The 18689-nt window shown below is 47.5% G+C and overlaps 2 protein-coding genes across 3 annotated transcripts in view; one reads left to right on the top strand and one right to left on the bottom strand.

Annotated features, from left to right (window-relative positions):
• Positions 1-18689, top strand: part of LOC146007509 (uncharacterized) — a 99380-nt gene that overhangs the window by 51451 nt on the left and 29240 nt on the right. The window lies entirely within an intron of this gene.
• Positions 1-18689, bottom strand: part of LOC146007512 (uncharacterized) — a 134173-nt gene that overhangs the window by 102765 nt on the left and 12719 nt on the right. The window contains exons 3-7 of the mRNA XM_083145916.1: positions 15740-15931; positions 14925-15048; positions 14704-14801; positions 13487-14084; positions 7672-8397 (exon numbers count right to left, since the gene is read on the bottom strand). Of these exons, the coding sequence (XP_083002042.1) occupies positions 7672-8397; positions 13487-14084; positions 14704-14801; positions 14925-15048; positions 15740-15931 (1738 nt within the window). The remainder of the gene's footprint in view (positions 1-7671; positions 8398-13486; positions 14085-14703; positions 14802-14924; positions 15049-15739; positions 15932-18689) is intronic.

The raw sequence follows: 18689 nt of genomic DNA, 5'->3' as shown, positions 1-18689 counted from the left end.
ATGGGGGGGATCCCTGTATGTTACACTGTGACACGCTGCACTATGGGGGGGATCTCTGTATGTTACACTGTGGCACGCTGCTCTATGGGGGGATCCCTGTATGTTACACTGTGACACGCTGCACTATGGGGGATCCCTGTATGTTACACTGTGACACGCTGCACTATGGGGGGGATCCCTGTATGTTACACTGTGACACGCTGCACTATGGGGGATCCCTGTATGTTACACTGTGACATGCTGCACTATGGGGGGATCCCTGTATGTTACACTGTGACACGCTGCACTATGGGGGGATCCCTGTATGTTACACTGTGACACGCTGCACTATGGGGGATCCCTGTATATTACATTGTGACACTCTGCACTATGGGGGGATCCCTGTATGTTACACTGTGACACGCTGTACTATGGGGGATCCCTGTATGTTACACTGTGACAGGCTGCACTATGGGGGATCCCTGTATGTTACACTGTGACACGCTGCACTATGGGGGATCCCTGTATGTTACACTGTGACAGGCTGCACTATGGGGGATCCCTGTATGTTACACTGTGACACGCTGCACTATGGGGGGATCACTGTATGTTACACTGTGACACGCTGCACTATGGGGGATCCCTGTATGTTACGCTGTGACACGCTGCACTATGGGGTGATCCCTGTATGTTACACTGTGACACGCTGCACTATGGGGGATCCCTGTATGTTACACTGTGACACGCTGCACTATGGGGGATCCCTGTATGTTACGCTGTGACATGCTGCACTATGGGGTGATCCCTGTATGTTACACTGTGACACGCTGCACTATGGGGGATCCCTGTATGTTACACTGTGACAGGCTGCACTATGGGGGATCCCTGTATGTTACACTGTGACACGCTGCACTATGGGGGGATCCCTGTATGTTACACTGTGACACGCTGCACTATGGGGGGGGGATCCCTGTATGTTACACTGTGACACGCTGCACTATGGGGGGATCCCTGTATGTTACACTGTGACACGCTGCACTATGGGGGATCCCTGTATGTTACACGGTGACACGCTGCACTATGGGGGGATCCCTGTATGTTACACTGTGATACGCTGCACTCTGGGGGATCCCTGTATGTTACACTGTGACACGCTGCACTATGGGGGGATCCCTGTATGTTACACTGTGACATGCTGCACTATGGGGGGATCCCTGTATGTTACACTGTGACACGCTGCACTATGGGGGGGGGATCCCTGTATGTTACACTGTGACACGCTGCACTATGGGGGGATCCCTGTATGTTACACTGTGACACGCTGCACTATGGGGGATCCCTGTATGTTACACGGTGACACGCTGCACTATGGGGGGATCCCTGTATGTTACACTGTGATACGCTGCACTCTGGGGGATCCCTGTATGTTACACTGTGACACGCTGCACTATGGGGGGATCCCTGTATGTTACACTGTGACATGCTGCACTATGGGGGGATCTCTGTATGTTATAAAGACGCTAACCACCTTACCTCAACTTCCGCAGCATCACTTGCCCCCGGACTGGCCGAAATCACACACGCAGTTGTGACTGGCTAATTGGGTGAAGGAGTAACAGCACAGGCGCCCCCAGGACACTCTACTGTATACTCAGTGTAAAAAGAGAAATAAAACTAAATCAAAATAGTAAATAAGGCCGCTTTTTTTGCATCAATAGTTTTTTTTATTGAAAAGTGTTGTTCCTTGGATTAAGGAAAGGAAAACAGAAAAAGGACAAGGGGAATAAAAAGGGAAAGAGTCCGAATACAGATCACCAATAAAGTACAACTATACATATTATTAACAATAAAAAATTGACAAGATGGTATATATTGTAGTCGTATAATACTATAGAAAGACAATATTAATAATAAAATAAAGAGTCTGAATAGTTAAGGCCCCGACTCTTCGGACTAATTTGCCCTGGCAGCTCCCCGGGCAGCTTACATGCGATCTGGCACTTGATAGGCCATTTTTGCATGCAATATATTGCATGTAATTCTCCTTGGGAGCTGCTGCGGCGGGGGAAGGTGGTTTTGTGTGTGTGTGTGTGGGGGAGTGTTTAGCGGGGTTCAGTCCAGCTGGTGGTAGTGGCGGGCAGCAGGGTCCGTCAGAGCGGCGGCAGCTAGGATCTTGTAGTGTGGCTGCATTTTGCCAAATATTTTGAAATGACTGATCGGACGTTGATTGGCTGAGAGCTGCCCGGCCCCACCACCAGCTGAACGGAACCCACTGCTCGCCCCCCTCCCCCAGCATGGTAAACGTGGTCCCTGGTCACGTGGGTGCACGGGCAGCAGATCTGACCACCCGATCAGGTCCGATGCGCAAGGGACCGCACATCGCACCTGAGGGGTCAAAATGAGCCAATTTCATGGCCCGATTCGTCGGAATCGGCCCAGAGTATGGGGACCTTTAGATACATAGAAAACTTTATGAATGTGTGATATCATTCAATCAATCACTATCAAGAAGATGATCAGCTCCTTCACTTGACAATGAGTATTCATGCCAGCTCAACTAATGGGGAGTTGGCTTTAGGGAATAGGAACAAACCCAAAGTTTCCATCAACAATTTTAGTAAGGGCAGGGGAGAAGGATTTGTACAGTCCTTTGCTTCAATCTGATGAAGCCGCTGACCAGGAGAAAGGCGGGGAAACGCGTCATCACACGTCACTACCTACTTCCGCAAACAAGCAAACCACGTGAGTCGGGGAGACCTTTGCCGTAGCAGGGAGTCCTAGAGAGGGCTGCATTATCGGGAAGACCAGCAGCCGGGGACCCGCTCCAGGCCAGTGAACTCTCACCCAAAAGTGGATTACACATCGCTACCTACTGCCTGCACTCGATTGGAAGCCTAAGTATTATTTCATTCATTTCCATATGCTGCTATGCTTGAATGAATGGGCATTCGCAGTCTTTACAACACGGAGCATTTGTGAAGGCGGATCCATAACCAAGCCTCTCTGTGTGACTGACTAACACGCTTGCTATCCAAACTAACATCAGTGTGCCTACAGGGAGACTCTGGGACTGATTACCCCTGAATACATCACTTAAAGTGATGAGAAGCTACCAAGCCTTAGGTCCACATCACACAGTAGCCCAATTGGGTATCTATAGGTATATGCTTAATAACCATTGGATCCCAGTCACACACGTTGCAGCTCAGTGATTTAGTTTTTAATTATATTTTTATGGTCAAAAATTGATTGTTGTGCACATTTGATTGTTCTACCGGCCGGTGGTATTGTAAATTGCATTAGAAATTTTCTTTGTGTATTTTAAATAAATGTATACTTTTTGATACTAATACCCCTTTTACACCGCCGAAAAATCCGGGTCAGACCCGGATCTTCGGCGGTGTAAATCCCTAACGCCGTGTCCCTTTACACGGGACTTCTACCCAGGTCCTGACCTGGGTAGAACACGGCTAGGACCTGGGTAGAGGGCGGTGTAAATGGGAACGCCGGGTCGGATGACCTGGCTCCCATTTACATGAATGGGGAACGTCCAAACTGCAGACGCAGCGTCCGCAGGTTGGACGGGTTGTCAGCCTGACACTGACAGCCGGCGCTGCGGTCTGCTATACCCTGCAGACAGCAGCGGCGGGGGAGGGAGGTGAACGGATGCCTGTGTGCGGCATCCATTCACCTCCTGTGCGACGGCGGGGGGAGTGTGCGCGGGGACTGGGGGCAGCCCGGCCAGCAGCGTACCTTAGTGCTGGGCTGCCCCCAGCAGCGTTCCGGTCCGGCGGCGGCGGTGATTGGCGCTTGGAGATGACATCATCCTGTCATCTCCAAGCACGGGGGGGGGGGGGGGGGGGGGGGGGGGCGCGGGTGCCGTGTAAATTGCACTAAACGCCGGGTCGCACCTGGCTTGAACCTGGGTCTAAAAAAGCCGGGTGCGACCCAGCGTTTTGGTGTAAAAGGGGTATAAGTGTGGTCCATTTGCGCCGTTTACCTTTGTGTATATGTTTTTGTCTTTTTTGAGGGCTGAGTATCCCTCATAAACGGCAGCTGGGACCATTACTAGTGCCCTGCGCTTGGTTATATCCTACTGGTTTCTCTTTGCAATTACTGCTCTGGAAGCAATAATGGCCTGTATATAACAACCTGCGATAGACAAAGTGCTAGGATAAATATGTAATAAGGCCAATGAGGGCGGCATAGGTATATGGATGCAAAAGTACAAACATCTGTCCAGAGCTGGAGGATTTTAGGACATGACCAGAAAATATCTTCTATTCCACACAATTCCTCCAACATTGATTAGAGAACTTGTGCAGCTTAACAACCACCTGTGGATCTTTTACATGTGTCAGACAGTAATAAGTACACCTGCCAGATGACGGGAAATGTTTCAGTGAGTAATGAGTGCACCTGCCAGATGACGGGAAATGTTTCAGTGAGTAATGAGTGCACCTGCCAGATGACGGGAAATGTGTCAGTGAGTAATGAGTGCACCTGCAGGGTGACCTAGGAATGTGTCAGTGAGTAATGACTGCACCTGCTGGGTGACCTGGGAATGTGTCAGTGAGTAATGAGTGCACCTGCAGGGTGATCTGGGAATGTGTCAGTGAGTAATGACTGCACCTGCTGGGTGACCTGGGAATGTGTCAGTGAGTAATGAGTGCACCTGCTGGGTGACCTGGGAATGTGTCAGTGAGTAATGAGTGCACCTGTCAGGGTGACCTGGGAATGTGTCAGTGAGTAATGACTGCACCTGCTGGGTGACCTGGGAATGTGTCAGTGAGTAATGAGTGCACCTGCTGGGTGACCTGGGAATGTGTCAGTGAGTAATGAGTGTACCTGTCAGGGTGACCTGGGAATGTGTCAGTGAGTAATGAGTGCACCTGTCAGGGTGACCTGGGAATGTGTCAGTGAGTAATGACTGCACCTGCTGGGTGACCTGGGAATGTGTCAGTGAGTAATGAGTGCACCTGCTGGGTGACCTAGGAATGTGTCAGTGAGTAATGACTGCACCTGTCAGGGTGACCTAGGAATGTGTCAGTGAGTAATGACTGCACCTGCTGGGTGACCTAGGAATGTGTCAGTGAGTAATGAGTGCACCTGCAGGGTGACCTAGGAATGCGTCAGTGAGTAATGACTGCACCTGCTGGGTGACCTGGGAATGTGTCAGTGAGTAATGAGTGCACCTGCTGGGTGACCTGGGAATGTGTCAGTGAGTAATGAGTGTACCTGTCAGGGTGACCTAGGAATGTGTCAGTGAGTAATGACTGCACCTGCTGGGTGACCTAGGAATGTGTCAGTGAGTAATGACTGCACCTGCTGGGTGACCTAGGAATGTGTCAGTGAGTAATGACTGCACCTGCAGGGTGACCTGGGAATGTGAACGGTTTGGGGTCCTGAAAACCACTGGCAGACACAATAATAATTATGACTGGACGCTGCTACTAGTTTAGCACAACCTCTGTTAAATTTATCTGTGATCACCAAACTCGCTGCTCATTAATGATGTGTTTATATGTAACACCACCTGGTATACAGCTACTATGGGTCTCATGTTATATTTGTACAGATCCTGCCACATAGCATCAGACACCTGCACTGTGGGAACACATTATCTTCCAGCTCTGACCCCGGTGAGAGTAATGCTGCTTTCACACCGCAAAACCTGCTCAGACCAGGAATTTAAAACGTTTTTTGAAACGGGTCAGAACAAGTTTAACCGCTTTCACACCGCATGTAAATACCTGGTCTAAAGCAGGTTTGCGGTGTGAAAGCAACAGTGTGAAAAGCGGTAGCAGCAGCACAGGGTGTGCTGATGTTGAGAGGGACTGCAGCGGTCCAGCTGATGGAGAGCGGGCAGGGGGGCGCATGGTGAGGTGATTGGGGGCATCACCCCCCCTGTCCGCTCTCCATCAGCTGCACCGCTGGCTGCTCTCCGTCCCTCTCATCATCAGCACAGGCGCAGAGTCATAGTGATGGCCCAAATATCAGTATACACCACACACATTACAGTACAGGGTCACAGTGTATTTTATATATATATATATATATATATATATATAATGCAGAGACAAAGCAGTTACAACAATGCAGTTATATAATGACTCAGTAATACATATACCAGCTGCTGTCCCATATACAGTCAGACTAGGAGACATGGAGTCTTACTGCACACTGATCGCTCATGTCACTGTAACCATGGGAATAAATGACAGCAGCAATAGAACTGTTACATCAGCATAAATGGTGCATTCAGCCAATCAGACGTGTCCGCCGGCATTACATGTGTGTAACTTGCACCAAGGTGGAGAGAGTAGGCATTACGCTAATTGGGAGTCCATATCAACATTGACACAAATATTTTTTTAAAATGTATGTAGACTTTTTTAGGTTGAAATTTTTTCCCTGTTAATCTTTCCTATGCCGACTTTTGGTGATAGACTTATTGACTGGCTATCTAGACACTATGGCCCTTTTTGTGATTGAGTCGGACGGGTCCGTGTGCGGTCGGACGGCCGATATTTGGTATTTGCTCATGTGCAGAGTCGTATCTGCGCATGTGCGATCACCTCGCACGTCCAAACCTCGCCGTGAATTCTGCGCAGAAAAGGATCATATGGACCCATCCGAGCAGGGGGTGGAGAGGGGCGTGAAGGGCTGTTTGGGCTCATTACCATATGCGCATGCCCCACATTTCATGGGCGTTCCCATGAAAATGATGGGCGTATGCATGGTAATGCGGCCATGACGCACGTGTGGGTGGCGGACAGCTGACATAGCCGGATGCCAGCTGGCCGCCCATATCCCTGCTTTCATACGGAAAAATGTCCGGTCCATCATTCCATGGTTGGCGGATGAGGTGTCCGCATGAAACATCCGCTCGCGGTCCGTACGCTCGGCGTCTTACTGAATTCGGACAGTGTGAGCGATCCATTTGGTAGGCGGGGCTAAGAACACTTGGTTCCTGTCGGAAATACGCATCCGTCCGAATCAACTAGAATAAGGGCCTATGTAATATTCCACACCTGATGGATGATGGAGGAATTTAGTGTTGATACTTCTGTTTGATTTAGATCAGCTCATTGAAATTATATTTTTGTGTGAGTTTTCTTGTGTCTATAAAACAGCTGATTTCTCTGTAAACCATTTCCCACTTTCAGAGCATGAAAATAGCTTCTCACCTGTGTGATTTTTCATGCAGAACAAGAGCTGATTTAATTGCAAAACATTTCCCACATTCAGAACATGAATATGGTTTCTCACCTGTGTGAATTCTCTCATGTGTAATAAGTGATGATTTTTCTGTAAACCATTTCCCACATTCAGAGCATGAAAATGGTTTATCACCTGTGTGACTTCTCTCATGTCTAACAAGATTTGATTTCAGTGGAAAACATTTCCCACATTCAGAGCATGAAAATGGTTTCACACCTGTGTGAATTCTCTCATGCGAAACAAGATTTGATTTCTTTTGAAAAAATTTCCCACATTCAGAGCATGAAAATGGTTTCACACCTGTGTGAATTCTCTCATGCATAACAAGAACTGATTTACTTGCAAAACCTTTTCCACACTCAGAGCATGAATATGGTTTCTCACCTGTGTGACTTCTCTCATGTGTAACAAGACGTGATTTGTGTGTAAACCCTTTCCCACACTCAGAGCATGAAAAAGGTTTCTCACCTGTGTGAATTCTCTCATGCATAACAAGATTTGATTTCTGTTGAAAACATTTCCCACATTCAGAGCATGAAAATGGTTTCTCACCTGTGTGAATTCTCTCATGCATAACAAGATATGATTTCTGTGTAAAACATTTCCCACATTCAGAGCATGAAAATGGTTTCTCACCTGTGTGAATTCTCTCATGCATAACAAGATTTGATTTCTGTTGAAAACATTTCCCACATTCAGAGCATGAATATGGTTTCTCACCTGTGTGACTTCGCTCATGTTTAACAAGATATGATTTGTGTGTAAAACATTTTCCACACTCAGAGCATGAATATGGTTTCTCACCTGTGTGAATTCTCTCATGTATAACAAGATATGATTTGCGTGTAAAACATTTCCCACATTCAGAGCATGAAAATGGTTTCTCCCCTGTGTGATGTCTCTGATGTAAAACAGAATCTAACTGATGTATAGAACGCTTACCAAACTTAGAACTGGATGATTTTGTATTATATTTATGGTCTGTACGGTGCATAGTAAGATCTGATATATCAGAAGGTTCCTCATGACTAGAGAGACCAGATAAAATATCTGCACTGTGAAATGTTGGGTGTATATTGGGGATAATGGGGTTTTCTTCTGGAGAATCTTGTCCGATGTTCTTATCTTCTATTATAAAACCTGGAGACACAATGAGATCTCCATCCGAGGTATTCCTGCTTGTGCGCCCATCTACTGGAAACAGATGAATAAAAACAGATATAATTGATTACATTGAGAAGGAAATGTTCATGGATATTTTAGTACTTAAACTGAACAATTCTAATGCTGCGTACACACTGGCCAATATATCGCTGGTCTTTCAGCCAGTGACAGGTCTGAACGACATTGTTCAGACATAGCGCTTCAGCTCTGCAACGCAGCCGATGGTCAACACACCTAAAGCTAGTTGGTGCATCGTGCTGTGTGTGAGGGTGATCTCCTGACCTCTCGTACACCCTCTGCAGGAGCTGGTGGTGATCAGCAGCTGAATTGGCCAGCGGATGTAATTGCACCCGCCCAGTTGTGACATCAGTCTCCATGGATTGGTCAGGATGTACGGAGAACAAGCTGCCCGATCCGTCCACAGATATATCTACAGATCAGTTGTTCTGCAGATATATCTGTAAGTGTGTACCCAGCCTGAGGGATATATTTACTAAAGGGCGATGTTGATCCCTTTTAAACTAGCTCTTAATCCATGCCGGACTTCCTGGGCTAGGACACAACACTGATTAATATCGAGTTTTAAATTGACCTTTAGTAAATATACCCCTAAGACTGAGCCGATTGTCTCCCCACCATCTGCGATCCCCTCACTATCCTTGATGTTACTATCCACTGACATCTCACCATCGATGCTGCAAGGCTGCTGCCTTAGCGTCATCCTGATCTCCACCCTTTCTTACAATCCCCACAATCAGTCCCTGTCCCAGTATTGGAAGCGGTACTTGTGTATTATCATGGCGACCAAATAGTTTACGTACGGCGGCGCTGAAATTGCATCGCATCCGATTTGCGTGTGATGCAATGGTATTTATGCAGTTTCATGGCACCCCTGCCTGCGGATCGCATTGCACGCAATTTACATGCAATGCGATTAAGCACACCCCCACTATCCTAGTCACCCCGAAGCGTTGCGAGCGTCCCCGGTACTCCCGACCTGTTCATACCCCCAATATCCACGTCGGCGTGGAGTTGATTTTATAAAGTTTGGCGAGTGCAGCGAATACACATCAAGTAATCCACGTCCGCTCGCCACGCTTCGGGATTGTTTTCCGCGGCCGCTTGTCATGCTTCCGGCTCCGTGGCTTTCTGCATTCGACACACTTTATAAAATCAACTCCACGCCAACGTGGATAGTAGGGGTATGAACAGGTCGGGAGGACGAGCAGCGGGTCTGCTCGCCACGCTTCGGGGTGACGTGGATGGTGGGGGTGTGCTAAATCGCATTGCATGCTATGCGATGTGATCCGCGGACAGGGGTGCACAAGTACCATTGCATCGCACGCAAATCACATGCGATGCGATCCCAGAGTACCATACTACGCTGAATAGGACACTACGTTAACTACTTAACGGGCACTGTGATAATACACAGGTACCTTGGCAGCTTTTAGGATCAGACCCTCTCTCACCTTGGAGACAACTAAGACCCTCATCCACTCACTGGTCACCCCTAGACTATATTACTGTAACCTGCTCCTATGCGTCCTCCCCAACGTCCATCTCTGTCCACAGCTCATGTTCTCCAACTGACGGCTTCTGCCCCCTCTCCTACAGGCCCTACACTGGCTCCCATTCCTGCCGGACACCTATTTATAATGCAATGTTCTGTACCATCTTTTCCCTATTTCTTGTCATGTTTGCAGGGATTCTTTTATATACTGTGTAAGGCGCTGAGGACCCCATATACATATAGGATAATACCATGAGTGAGTCCATGATGTCTAATATGAATTTACCAACCACAACCACTAATTACATCTCTATATGTACATACAGCAAATGTGACTGTTACACAGATAAAGGAGGTCATTCTGGTTGACTCGCAGAGCTGAGAAATTCGTCAACTAAACACCGCCCGCACGAATGCCCCCCGCACTCATGCGAATAGTTGTTTTCTATAAACATCCATTTGCAGCTTGCGTGCGGGGCAGAAATCATTCCACGGGCGACGAACATATAAGTCACACTCTGGTGACTCAGATTTGTGGTGCCCTTGTATGGGAAAAGGGTGGGCAGCTGACAGCCGGTGAGGTCAGCTGCCCACCCCCCGTGTCACAGACAAATTTACCATGGGAACTCCCATGTCTGCCACCCCAGACCCGCACTGCTCCATACGAACGGTCCGTAGACTATACAAGTCGCCACGTCCGTTTGCAAATGGAGCCTGCACATGCGTATAAATGGTTATGCACAGTAGCAAAACATCGCTCCCCGTGTTAATGTACAGGGGAACAATCAAACTAGAATGACCTCCAAAGTGTGGTCATAACATACAATACAATGGGATCACCAAGCAGACTGCATAGACCCAGCCACGGAGACATTCAGACTGAGGGGAGTAACATTACCCCAGCTTACACATTGCCCAGCTAGTACTATGGGACAGGAACCCACATAAGCCAGTGACACTGTGCAGCCAGTCACTTCTCTCTCACACACAGTATACACGTGGCAGCACAGTAGCTGTGGGGTATACTGGCAGCATGCCCTGGTCACTGGTTACCACTACTCCAGCGGGAGCATAATAGGGGCTGATGGCTGACGATGTATGAGATACACCAGAGAGTGTGGGGAGGAGACTGGTCAGATCTCTGGGCTGGTAACACACAGTGACATGATGTGAGGGGAGAGCAGGAGTATAATAGGGGCTGATGGCTTCTGATGTATGAGATACACCAGAGAGTGTGGGGTGGAGACTGGTCAGATCTCTGGGCTGGTAACAAACAGTGACATGATGTGAGGGGGAGAGCAGGAGTATAATAGGGGCTGATGGCTCCTGATGTATGAGATACACCAGAGAGTGTGGGGAGGAGACTGGTCAGATCTCTGGGCTGGTAACACACAGTGACATGATGTGAGGGGGGAGCAGGAGTATAATAGGGGCTGATGGCTCCTGATGTATGAGATACACCAGAGCGTGTAGGGAGGAGACTGGTCAGATCTCTGGGCTGGTAACACACAGTGACATGATGTGAGGGGAGAGCAGGAGTATAATAGGGGCTGATGGCTGCAGATGTATGTGATACACCAGAGAGTGTGGGGAGGAGACTGGTCAGATCTCTGGGCTGGTAACACACAGTGACATGATGTGAGGGGGGAGAGCAGGAGTATATTAGGGGCTGATGTCTCCTGATGTATGAGATACACCAGAGAGTGTGGGGAGGAGACTGGTCAGATCTCTGGGCTGGTAACACACAGTGACATGATGTGAGGGGGGAGCAGGAGTATAATAGGGGCTGATGGCTCCTGATGTATGAGATACACCAGAGCGTGTAGGGAGGAGACTGGTCAGATCTCTGGGCTGGTAACACACAGTGACATGATGTGAGGGGGGAGAGCAGGAGTATATTAGGGGCTGATGTCTCCTGATGTATGAGATACACCAGAGAGTGTGGGGAGGAGACTGGTCAGATCTCTGGGCTGGTAACACACAGTGACATGATGTGAGGGGGGAGCAGGAGTATAATAGGGGCTGATGGCTCCTGATGTATGAGATACACCAGAGCGTGTAGGGAGGAGACTGGTCAGATCTCTGGGCTGGTAACACACAGTGACATGATGTGAGGGGAGAGCAGGAGTATAATAGGGGCTGATGGCTGCAGATGTATGTGATACACCAGAGAGTGTGGGGAGGAGACTGGTCAGATCTCTGGGCTGGTAACACACAGTGACATGATGTGAGGGGAGAGCAGGAGTATAATAGGGGCTGATGGCTCCTGATGTATGAGATACACCAGAGCGTGTGGGGAGGAGACTGGTCAGATCTCTGGGCTGGTAACACACAGTGACATGATGTGAGGGGGAGAGCAGGAGTATAATAGGGGCTGATGGCTCCGGATGTATGAGATACACCAGAGAGTGTGGGGAGGAGACTGGTCAGATCTCTGGGCTGGTAACACACAGTGACATGATGTGAGGGGAGAGCAGGAGTATAATAGGGACTGATGGCTCCTGATGTATGAGATACACCAGAGTGTGTGGGGAGGAGACTGGTCGGATATCTGGGCTGGTAACACACAGTGACATGATGTGAGGGGGGAGCAGGAGTATAATAGGGGCTGATGGCTACTGATGTATGAGATACACCAGAGAGTGTGGGGAGGAGACTGGTCGGATCTCTGGTAACACACAGTGACATGATGTGAGGGGAGAGCAGGAGTATAATAGGGGCTGATGGCTACTGATGTATGAGATACACCAGAGAGTGTGGGGAGGAGACTGGTCGGATCTCTAGTAACACACAGTGACATGATGTGAGGGGGAGAGCAGGAGTATAATAGGGGCTGATGGCTACTGATGTATGAGATACACCAGAGAGTGTGGGGAGGAGACTGGTCAGATCTCTGGGCTGGTAACACACAGTGACATGATGTGAGGGGAGAGCAGGAGTATAATAGGGGCTGATAGATGCCGATGTATGAGATACACCAGAGAGTGTGGGGAGGAGACTGGTCGGATCTCTAGTAACACACAGTGACATGATGTGAGGGGGAGAGCAGGAGTATAATAGGGGCTGATGGCTACTGATGTATGAGATACACCAGAGAGTGCGGGGAGGAGACTGGTCAGATCTCTGGGCTGGTAACACACAGTGACATGATGTGAGGGGAGAGTATAATAGGGGCTGTTGGCTCCTGATGTATGAGATACACCAGAGAGTTTGTGTGTGTGTGTGTGTGGGGGGGGGGGGGGGGGGGGGGGGGACTGGTCAGAACTCTGGGCTGGTAACACACAGTGACATGATGTGAGGGAGTATAATAGGGGCTGATGGCTCTGGACCCACTTAACAAATGCATTGTCCTCATTAGTTTGGTCTGAAAGAGGAGGGTGTAGAACACATGTCTTCAACCTTTGGCCCTCCAGATGTTGTAGAACTACATGTCCCAGCATGCCCTGACAGTTTTGGCATGCTCTCATAGGAAAAAATGTGGCAATGCATGTTGGAACATGTAGTTTCACAACATCTGGAGGGCCACAGGTTGAAGACCCATGGTGTAGAATAAGAGAAAGCTGTATTGGTAGAACAAGGTATATTTAACACATTATTATTCCTCACCTGTGCTGGTGTCTGTAGGGATTTTCTCCTTCTTACACTGCTGATCACCCTTCATATATGTATCTTCTGTCTCTGTATCTTCTTCCTTATCTGTCACATAAGACTCTTCTTCTTCTACCTTAATATCAGGCACATACATCTCTTCTCCCTCTGTATCTTCTGCCTTAATGTCATGCACATACATCTCTTCTCCCTCTGTATCTTCTGCCTTAATGTCAGGCACATACAGCTCTTCTCCCTCTGTATCTTCTGCCTTAATGTCAGGCACATACAGCTCTTCTCCTCCTGTATCTTCTGCCTTATTATCAGTCACATCCGTCTCTTCTCCCTCTGTATCTTCTGCCTTATTATCAGGCACATCCGTCTCTTCTCCTCCTGTATCTTCTGCCTTATTATCAGTCACATCCGTCTCTTCTCCCTCTGTATCTTCTGCCTTATTATCAGTCACATCAGTCTCTTCTTCTCCTGTATCTTCTGCCTTAATGTCAGGCACATACAGCTCTTCTCCTCCTGTATCTTCTGCCTTATTATCAGTCACATCCGTCTCTTCTCCCTCTGTATCTTCTGCCTTAATATCAGACGAATCTTCACACTGAACCTAAAAAAATACCACATTAGTAATGTCTGATGTTATTGAGATTACACAGTAGAATATCAGTGTATAAGACACACAGCTGCTCCAATTCATATAGTTTAAATAAAGTGACTTAGGGCCTTATTCGAGTTCACTCTTTCTGACAAAATCCTTCTTAAATGGACAAAACCATGTGCACTGCAGGAGGCAGATGTAAAATGTGCAGAGAGAATTAGATTTGGGTGAGTTATTTTGTTTCTGTGCAGGGTAAATACTGGCTGCTTTATTGTTACACTGCAATATAGATCTCACTTTGAAGTAAAACCCAGTAAAAAGCACAAGTAACATCTGCCCCACCTGCAGTGCATATGGTTTTGTCCATCTAAGAAGGATTTTTTTCAGAAAGAGTGAACTAGAATAAGACCCCTAGAGAGAGGACTGCACCCGATCTAGACTGGACTGCACTGCCTTAGGGTCAAGCTTGCTTCATGTGTTGTCCCAGGTTTTGGATACCCATGCTTGATTTATCCTCCATATTGGAAGTGTAAATCTTTATAAGTCTAATAGTGTTAAACGTTTTGCAATTCATATAGTGACAGTCACTTATACATGCTATATTGAGGCGACACTAAATCCCATCTACCTGATTCTCCTGAGGGGTCCTGGCATTTTCCTCTTTACTGTGCCGGGAATATAGAGGACGGGGACATCTCTCTGGGGTATCTCTGTTACTGGATCCATCTATAGCAGACACACAGTGACTGAATACACTGTACAGGTGTGATTAGCAGATGATGTGTGTGTATATATAGGGGGCGCCCATACCTGCTCTACCCTGTACAATAAAATGAAGTCTCCTCTTACCAAGTGATGTGAGGGGCCAGTGATTCTCCATCATCACATCCTTGTACAGACACTTGTGTTCCTCTATATACTCCCACTCCTCCATGGAGAGATAGATAGTGACATCCTGACACCTTATAGGAACCTGACACAGACAATGATACAGTCATCACCCAGACACATCCCCTGGTGTTACTGTATAATGTCCCATCCCCAGCGGTCACCTCTCCAGTCACATCTCCCGGTGTTACTGTATAATGTCCCATTCCCAGCAATCACCTCTCCGGTCACATCTCCCGATGTTACTGTATAATGTCCCACTCCCAGCAGTCACCTCTCCAGTCACATCTCCCGGTGTTACTGTATAATGTCCCATTCCCAGCAGTCACCTCTCCGGTCACACCCCCCAGTGTTACTGCATAATGCCCCATTCCCAACAGTCACCTCTCCGGTCACATTACCTCGGTGTTACTGCATAATGTCCCATCCCCAGCAGTCAACTCCCCAGTCACATCCCCAGTGTTACTGTATAATGTTCCATTCCCAGCAGTCACCTCTCCGGTCACCTCCCTCGATGTCACTGTATAATGTCCCATTCCCAGCAGTCACCTCCCTCGATGTCACTGTATAATGTCCCATTCCCAGCAGTCACCTCCCTCGATGTCACTGTATAATGTCCCATTCCCAGCAGTCACATCCCTCGATGTCACTGTATAATGTTCCATTCCCAGCAGTCACCTCTCCGGTCACATCCCCCGGTGTCACTGTATAATGTCCCATCCCCAGCAGTCACCTCCCTCAATGTCACTGTATAATGTCCCATTCCCATCAATCACCTCTTTAGTCAGCAGCTGGATGATCTTGTTGGCAAGTTCCAGGATCTTCTGCTCATTGTCTCTCCCATGTATCAGTGAGTGAGGTGTGGGCCCAAATATGGGGCTCTGGGACCTTTTCTGTCCTTCTGACACACAGAGATGACTACTGGGTGTCTCATTCTCACCAGATGTCTTCTTTACTACTGTGTAACCCTGTGTATTGAGAAAACGAGAGTTATTGTAGACTTGCCTCCAGTTACTTCTCTTTCTTTGAGGTTCAGGGAGCCACAGGGTTAACATCAGGGATGTAGGCGGATCCAGAGGATCAGGCACCAAACAGCAAAGCTTTTAGGATTCCTAGGATGCGCAGCTTCTCTATAACCCCACCTCCCTGCTCATCTCCTCAGTTTTGTCAACCAGCAGGAAGCGGAAAAGGTCGCTCGAGGATGATCGGTAATAGACACCCTAGTGCACTCACAAACAGAAAGTAGGAGGGAACTAGTGACCATGGTCACACATGTAACACCCAAATTTACCAATATATGCCATATGCTATCAGGCATGTTAGGGTGGGCGCCTTGTGGCTGACATGAACCTCGAAGAAATTAGTTAACCCAAGGTAATTTTTATTTTCTTCTTTGGGTTTCATGGTCACAGCAGGGTTAACATTGAGGATCTTCTAAAGCAGTACTTAACCCTTTGAGAGCCTCCTGGGAGGTGAACGTATCAAGGTATAGAATCTAATGAATGTGTGGCTAGGGAACCACATTGCCGCCTTGCCCATGACGGTCCCACAGACCTGGTAGAATGTGCAGATATATATGTAGGTATTCATAAGCCTGCAGAATTACCAGCCAAATCCAGCGAGCTAAAGTCTGTTTGTTGCTGGCCATCCCTGTTTGTGAAATCCATATAAAATGAATAAGGAATTGGACTAACGTATAGAAGTGGTTCGGCGGTCCACATAGATTTTTAAGGCTCGCACTAGGTTCAGAGAACACTCCTCACAAGCCATCTCCATAGAGTCCAAAGCTGGAACCACAATTTCCTGCTTCATATGTAATTTGGAGATCACTCGGTAAATGAGCAGTCGTCATCCCAAGGACGATAGTGCATTTGAATCAGACACACATCTGGCAGATGCTATGGCAATCAAGAACACCGTCTTCAGTGAGCCACCTAAGTTCCACAGTTTCCAGTGATTTAAACGGGTGTTTACTCAGAGCCTCAAGGACCATCAATAGATTCCATGGGGTCGTAGGAGGGACATAATGAGGTTGAATGCGTAACACTCCCTGAAGAAAGGTTTGTATGTTCGGTAGTGATGCAATCTTTCTCTGGAATCATATAGGTAGGGCTGAGATGAGAACTTTGTAGATAAGGAGCTTGGCTGAGAAGTCCGGCCTTTGAGGCAGTGGGAGTGGTTGATCCTTCAATAGTCTGTGAAGGTCAAAGAACCAATGGTATCTGGGCCAAACTGGAGCCACCAATATGAGATCCCGACTTTCCTGTTTGACCGTCCGGAGCACCTGAGGGATTATGGAAACCGGAGGGATCCAATATGGAAGACAAAACTTTCACAGCATTGATTCAGGTGATCGGAACTTCTGGAGTCATGGATTGAGACCTAATCAGATGAGACGGACCGTCCCACCTGGTCAGGGTCAGGCATTGCAGAGGGCATGAGTGATTCTGCGCTCACTCAATCATGTCAAACTACAAGTATTCACATTGCCAGGTGAATCGTGACTCTGGGGTGTCGAAGAAACATATGTATCCGGGGCAGCAAATTCTGACACTTGTCTTTTGTCAGAAACAGACGCAAGACAGTGGAGTCCAGTACTGCCTCCAAATGCAGCACTCTATGTGACAGGACCAGAGAGGATTTTTCCCAGGTGAGAAGCCACCCATGTTGCTGGAGGAACGTCAGTAAGTGTTTGGACAACTCCTCTGGAGAACTGGGCAAGAGTAGAAGGTAGTCCAGGTAAGGGAACACCCTTATTTCCTGACGACGAAGACATGCCGCCATGAATTTTTAAAAAATTTGGGGGCTATGGCGAGGCCAAATTGGAGTGACTGGAATTGAAAATGTTGGTACATGACGCCAAAGCAGAGGAACCACTGATGTGAGGGAGCAATGGGGATATGCAGACACACCATGTAATTCCCCAGTTCCTTTGCCAACACAAGTCCAATACATTTCCATCCGAAATTTGGGAACCTTTACAAATTTGTTGAGGGAGATTAAAATTAGTTGTATAAATGGGAGAGGGGGTGGGAAAAGGGGATCTGGGAGGGGATAGACCTGAGCACAAGTGACACTGAATGGTGTAGGTAATATCGTTGGGTCTTGTACTGAAATAAATTACCACAGTGACTTTGCATCAATTAACCAATTAATTGGTAGATAGTGACGTGGCGGTGCTCCCCTGAGAGTAAGGGTAATGTATCAAAGGTGAATAAGAAAAGTACTCTCTTCTGTTTGGGGGCACTCCTTTAAATGGCAAAAAAGGTTTTTAATAAAAATGTAACTTTTAATGGTTCCATAAAACTTATAATTCGACATACAGACAGACAGACAACATCAAACATTAAGGATGGACAGTTGAATGATATTTAGATATTATAGAATAAATTTGTATTCAACTGTTGGTATACACACCAGGATAATCTGATAGGAAACAAATAATGATCAGACAAATCGGGGCTATTATTATATATCAGCCGGGTCTCGGATTCAAATTTTCTTGTGCCTATCACCTGTGGTAAGGAAGTGATAAGCGAAATATAGATATCAGATTATTTGGCCAGAGAGAAATTGTTCTCCTCTGGTGCAGTCCGGATATTATCCCTTATAGCCTAGGCAGTCTCAGATGAGTCTATTATTCAATCAATTAGTTATACCGAGCTGCTTAGTGTGACATAGTTCAGAGATGCAGAGCCAATCTAGGTATTTAATTGCGTAGGTAAC

Source organism: Crinia signifera, chromosome 6 (genome assembly GCF_055691185.1).
Source record: "Crinia signifera chromosome 6, ASM5569118v1, whole genome shotgun sequence".
NCBI lineage: Eukaryota > Metazoa > Chordata > Amphibia > Anura > Myobatrachidae > Crinia > Crinia signifera.
This window is presented reverse-complemented; position numbering and strand designations above follow the sequence as displayed.